Raw genomic sequence first — 6,306 nt, 5'->3', positions numbered from 1 at the left:
GAAACACAACTGATTTTTTTTTTTTTTTTGTCCTTTTTGAGACCGGCCGCACCGCGCTCAGCCACTGAGCGCTGTGAGCACACCGGTCATCCCTATATAGGATCTGAACCTGCGGCGGGAGTGCTGCTGCGCTCCCAGCGCCACACTCTCCCGAGTGTGCCACGGGCTCGGCCCCCTTCTTTCTGTCTTGAATGTGACAGGCCTACTGTGGTCCCAGGACCTTTGCACATTCTGTTCCGGTGCCTGGCTCGTTCTCATCTGTGAGGTCTCTTGCCCCTTCACTGCTCCTGCCATGCAGACCTCGTTCTCCTCCTGGGGCCCCTGTCCCACTCAGACCAAAGGCACCTCCCCATGAGGCCCCCACACCCTGCCACCTGTCCTTGTCACCTCCTTCCACACTCTCACTGCTCACCCTGCTCCAGCCACACTGGCTCCTCACTGTCCCGGGAACTCTTGCACTTCCATCTACCAGGAATGCTCTTCCCTCGGCTCCTTTGGGATCATGACAGGGTTTCCCACCAGCCTGGTCTAAGCCAACCCCCTGCTCCTGTCACTCTCCAGCCCCTTCCCTCTGTATCTTCTTCTTAGAACTTTCAGCACCTGACAGATGTGTGCTCCCACCCAGGACCGGGCTCCACGCGGGGGCTTCCTCTGCTCTGCCCCTGCTCCATCCCCAGCACCCAGGATGTTTTCTGGCTCAGATGAGTGTCTCCTGAACAAGATGTAAGCTCTAAAAGCACAGGGGCCGTGTCGCTGCCATATCCCAAGCACCCAGTAGAGACCCAACACATGCTAGGTGCGTGATAAATATCTGCAGAATGAAAGAATGAGAGAATCGCGCATGCAAATCTAACAGTAAGTTTAGGATATAAAAAGCCAGGTGTCTGACCAAGGTGAGCATATACGTAGAGGTAATTTTTAAAAACCTTACAGGCTCAGAGAGTTAACATTCTGGAAGGGACCCTGGAAGCCAATTAGTTCCATCTCATTATTCCTCATGACCATATGAGAAATCTTCATTATGTCTCGACAGACACGGTGGACGGGCACGTCTGGAAACATCCAGAAAGCTTGCCTGCTCATAGCCATAAGGCCGCTGCTGCTGGGCAGATGGTCCCGTCTGTGACGCTCTGTAGCTCCCGTACTGTTGGCCTTGTCCTTGCTGGTAGCTGGGGTACTGCGAGGGAGCTCCCTGGGCAGGCCCTGAGAAAACACACCAGAAACTATGAGACCAACCCCAATGACTCCTCAGAACATCTCCAAAACACCTGGCACTTGGTTTCCTCAACATTAAATCTTAATAGCAAGAGCACCATGTAACCAACTTACAGACCCTCCAGTCCTGTGAGGACCCAAGACTGTGCCCCTCACCCCAGAGTGGGTAGCTGAGGGGCCCCCTCCAGCACACCTGTGCCTGCCACATCATAGAGGCAGGGGAGTGGTTGTTCTGGAACCAGATGGTGTCAGTTCTGATGACTGCTGTAAACCCATAACTTAAATATCACAGGAACTGGTGAAATCCACCAGGCAAAAGAGAAAGAGTCATTGTTTCTATGAAAACTAAGTTGAAAGCTTTGGAAAGAATTGATAAAGGCCAAGTAATTTTTTCAAATGCTATTTAATTCATCATAGTTGTAAAAGGCTGAACTTTAACTTGTACAAGTTTGAATAACAAACACTCACTGTGGTCCTCCTTCCTCGTCATAGCAGAATTACTCGAGCTTCCTGGGGACCCTCTCTGTGGGGCTTACCCTGACAACTGAGGCTTTGCTCCACTGTTCTGGAGTGACCCCAGCACCTTATTTTGTAGAGGTTCTCAGGTGACTCTAAGACACAGTAAAGTCTGAGACCCACGGACCTAGACTTGCCTCCTCAAAGAGGTCCAAGCAAGATGAGGGACGCAGCATGGGGCTTGTGGTTTATGGAAGGATGAAAGTCTGGCTCCAGCGGGAGACCCCAAGGGGCCAACAAACAGACATTTGTGTTTAAGGTACAGTGAGATGTTTCAGGTCTGCGTGCATGGATGTTTTACGAACACGCACTTAACTCCCTCTCTGGATAAACTAATACCTACTCACTCTTATGCAAGAGCGAGGCTGACCAGTACGGGGATCCTAACCCTTGACCTTGGTGTTACAAGGCTGCATGTGAAGCAGTTGTGCTAACTGGCTAGCCCTCATATCAGGTATTTTAAATATTGACAGCATGTGTGGCGGTCACACAGTGGTACCATGAGCTAATGGCCCTGCTGTGATGCCGCACAAAAAGCACATGCCCAGCACCCCAGGTTCTGTGGGGCACCAAGGGGGTGCTAGAACCACAGGGAAACCCTCCTGTGGCTCTGGGCTCCTGTCGGTCGTTTCCAGTGGAACTGCTGGGGCAGGACGAGACACTCAGGCTGAGTCCTGGCAAAACCTTCTGCTCTGCTTGGCAGCCTAAGCTCATTCGGCAAGGCTGAGTTTCCATTTCTGCTCATTTTCAGGTGAATGGCATTGTCCCCTCTGTTGTTACTGGAAAGCCCCCCGGCCCCCTCTGTGCACGATGACCCCTTCTCTGCATCCCACGGGCACCAATGCTGAGTCTGTGGTGGCCTGTTCTCACTTCAGTGGTCTCCATGGGGTGAGCAGAAACCAAAGGGCGGGCAGCACTTCTGCACACTGCTGCCAGGCCACCCATATGTGGGCTGCCTCACACAACCGGGCTCAGAAAATGCCCACCTGTGCCCGGGCCTCAGTTTCCAACATGATTTCCAGCAAAAGGTACCAGGGTTCCTTGGAGAAATGGCTGATCCTTGGGCTGGGAAAACACTGTGGCACCAGAAAACACGGCAGTGCTCAAAGAAACCAAAAGAGCACGGCATGCCAGAGGGACACAGGAGCCAACTGAAAGAGCTCCCAGGGGACGAAGCTGGGACAATTTGAACTACAAAATAAAGCAGTGTTAGATTATAACCCAACATGTAAAATGATTGTGAGTACATACTAAAATAAGTGATTAAGTGAATGGGGTGAGAAGAGACAAACTTTCCTTATAGAAGAATTCTTTTTTTTTTGTCCTTTTTGAGACCGGCCGCACTGTGCTCAGCCAGTGAGCACTATGAGCGCACCGGTCATCCCTATTTAGGATCCGAACCCGCAGCGGGAGCACTGCACTCTCCCGAGTGCGCCACGGGCTCGGCCCGTATAGAAGAATTCTAAATAATATATACAGATACCCCAAGAGTGGGGTTAGTGACTCCTCCCAAAGAACAGAGAAAGAAAAAGGAAGGAGAAAAGGTGAAACGTGGCAGTGGGGACACCCAGCAAACACCACCTCATCATGTGACCCCGGTCAGTGTTACCAGAGGGAGGCCATGCTGATGCAACGGGCCCCTGGTAGGATGTGGAGAGAAGGGCACGTCACCTTTGCAGTCTTCTTTCCAATCCCTGTAACCCCGCCTCACCATGAGAAAAGCATCAGACAAACCCAAACGGAGGGACAATCCACAAAGCACCCACCCATTCCTCTGCAAACTGCCAAGGTCAAGAAAGACCGGGAAAGTCTGGGAAACCGTCCTGGTCAAAAGGAGCCTGAGGAGGCATGACGAGTAAATGTTGTGGGATCCTGGAGGGGTCCTGGGATAGAAAAGGACCTCAGGGAAAACTAGTGGCGACTGACTAGTGTGTTTGATGCCCAGCCAGGTATCAGTGCTGGTTTCTTAATCGTCACAACTGTATCGCAGTAACATGTGGTGTGACAACAGGGGACCAGGTGCCAGGCACACGGGAACTCTCTGTACTAGCCTCGCAACTTTTCTGGAGTTTATTAGGCATTCGCCTGAACGATAGCATTGCAGTGCGTGTGGCCCACGTGCAGGGCAGGTGGGGTGCTGGGGGCCCGGGGAGATGCCCCTTCACTCTTACCATAGCCTTGCTGCTGCCCGGGGTAGCTCTGCTGGTTGGGGTACTGCTGCTGGGAGTACGTCTGCTGCTGGGCCGTGCCCTGCTGGTAACCGGCCTGCTGCTGGCTGTACTGGGAGTTTCCTGGAGGGTGAAGGAGACATGGAGCTCATTTCCAGATAGCAAAGGCAGCTCATTCTGCTACCCACGTGTGAATCCATTGGCTAAGTCTATCACTTCAGTGTGTGTTCTTTTTCACAAAGACTCAAACACTGTACAGTGGTCCCTGCTCACTGCAGCTTCACTTTCCATGGGTCAGTCACCCGCGGTCAGCTGTGGCCTGAAAATACTAAGTGGAAAATCCCAGAAATAAAAATTTAAATTGTGTTGTTCTGAGTAACATGATAAAAATCTCATGAATTCTGCTCCGTCCCTTCATCACGAGAAGGGTGAGCACAGGACAGTAAGACATATTTAGAGAGAGAAAAAGAGAGACCACATTCACCAACTTTTATTACAGTATATTGTTATAAATGTTCTATTTTATTATTAGTTATGGTTGTTAATCTCTTACTGTGCCGAATTTATAAATGAAACTTTATCATAGATATGTATATACAGGAAAAACATAGCATATGTAGGGTTCAGTATTATCTGTGCTTTCAGACATTCACTGGGGTCTTGGAATGTATCCCCCTTGGATAAGGGCAGACTATATTACATTTTCTCTTATTTTATAAAAACACAAGTGGAAAGCCCCCCAAAATGAAATGGTTAATACTACAATTAAGACAGACTCATACCAGTACTATGGGCCAAACAGTGCCCCCTCTAAAAATATGCTGAAGTCCTAACCCCAGTACCTGTGAATCTGACCTTGCCTGGACACAGGGTCTTTGTAGATGTAGTCAGTTAGGATGAAGTCATTAGTGTGGGCCCAATTCCAAGGACTGCTGTCCTTATAAGAGGAGAACATGGACACAGACACACAGGGAAGAGGCCAAGTGCTGATGGAGCCAGAGACTGGAGTGATGCTTCTACAAGCCAAAGAACTCCAGGACTGCTGGAGCCCCCAGAGTCTGGGAGAGAAGCTGGAACACTCTCCCTCAAGCCCCCAGAAGGAACCAGCCCTGCTGACACCTTGATCTCAGACTTCTGGCCCCCAGAACTGCACAAGAATAAACGTGTGCTGTTTTAAGCTGCTCAGTTTGTGGTCCTTTGTTACAGCTGCCTCAACCTAGTGCAGTAGAAACATGCCCAGAGCAATGGCTCTGAAGTGAGTATATTCGAGCAGCTGGTCAGCTGTGGACTCGGCCATGAAGGAAGATAACCAGGTAAACAAACACATACAGACGGTGAAAACACGACACTAAAAACAGAGCCTAAAACACAGAACACAAGGAAATGGAGATATCTCCATAAAGTTCTGGACTGAGAACCAGTATAGATGGTGTATGTTTTCATGTGCAAACACACACATGATCTCTCAGTGTTTACTTTCACTATAGCTGATGGTGGGTCAGTTATTGATGAGAAAAACATTTATTATGGCGTCTAGAACCTTACTCCGGGCCAGTGTGTGGTCCCTCATAATGCCACCAAGCATCGTCATCACCCCATTCTGCAGATGTAAAATAAGCCTAGGTTTAACTTGAGAAGGACAGTATCTGGTGACCAGCTCCCTGCACAGTGCTCACAGGCAGCTGCCTCCGGGGCTGGGACCACAGCCGAACTTCACCCAGTAATAACAAGGAGACCAGAGAGCAACACAGAGAACTGTCCAGCAGGTGTGGATGGTTGGAGAGCCATAAAGTTGGGGGCATTCTATTTTAAGTAACAGCCAATAATGTTCAGTATTTTTAAATTTAGCTTCTGAATAGGCAAATATATTCACATGATTCAGAAATGTAAAAACAAACAGACCCACACCTTTGAGAGGTCCAGGGAAGGAGGCTGCTTCCATCCTTGTCCTGGATGTCTGGACCCCCAGACCCCCCATCCCATCTTCTACCCCATAACCATTTCGTATTGGTTTCTTAGGTGTTTTTCTAGTGTTTTTTTTTTTTTTTTAAAGATGACTGGTAAGGGGATCTTAACCCTTGACTTGGTGGTGTCAGCACCATGCTCACCCAGTGAGCTAACCGGCCATCTCTATATGGGATCCAAACCCGTGGCCTTGGTGTTATCAGCACCGCACTCTCCCGAGTGAACCATGGGCCGACCCCCAGCGTTTGTTTACAGCATGTGTGGGCACAAGAATGTGAACACAGTCTTATTTTCCCTTCATTTTTACACAAAAAGCACATCCTAGACATCCTGCTCCATGCCTGGCTTTTAGCAACTCATGGGAGAGGGAGCACCGCAGAGCCCCCCACCACGTCCTGATGGACCCTGGCTCTGTCCAGTCTACACCACTGCAGACCTCACC

General features: G+C 49.8%; 1 protein-coding gene across 2 annotated transcripts in view; it reads right to left on the bottom strand.

The window, feature by feature from the left end:
• The window catches only part of SS18L1 (synovial sarcoma translocation gene on chromosome 18-like 1), a 24,585-nt gene that overhangs the window by 3,694 nt on the left and 14,585 nt on the right, over positions 1–6,306 (bottom strand). Inside the window, exons 8-9 of one of the 2 annotated variants that reach the window (XR_550336.1) lie at positions 3,903–4,022; positions 932–1,203 (exon numbers count right to left, since the gene is read on the bottom strand). Coding sequence is in view for 1 of the 2 variants with exons in the window: in XM_008570560.1 (XP_008568782.1) it covers positions 1,076–1,203; positions 3,903–4,022 (248 nt within the window). In the remaining variant the exon portion in view is untranslated. The remainder of the gene's footprint in view (positions 1–931; positions 1,204–3,902; positions 4,023–6,306) is intronic. The other variant, XM_008570560.1, reaches the window with a different exon arrangement.

Source organism: Galeopterus variegatus, unplaced genomic scaffold (genome assembly GCF_000696425.1).
Source record: "Galeopterus variegatus unplaced genomic scaffold, G_variegatus-3.0.2 Scaffold614, whole genome shotgun sequence".
Classification (NCBI taxonomy): domain Eukaryota; kingdom Metazoa; phylum Chordata; class Mammalia; order Dermoptera; family Cynocephalidae; genus Galeopterus; species Galeopterus variegatus.
This window is presented reverse-complemented; position numbering and strand designations above follow the sequence as displayed.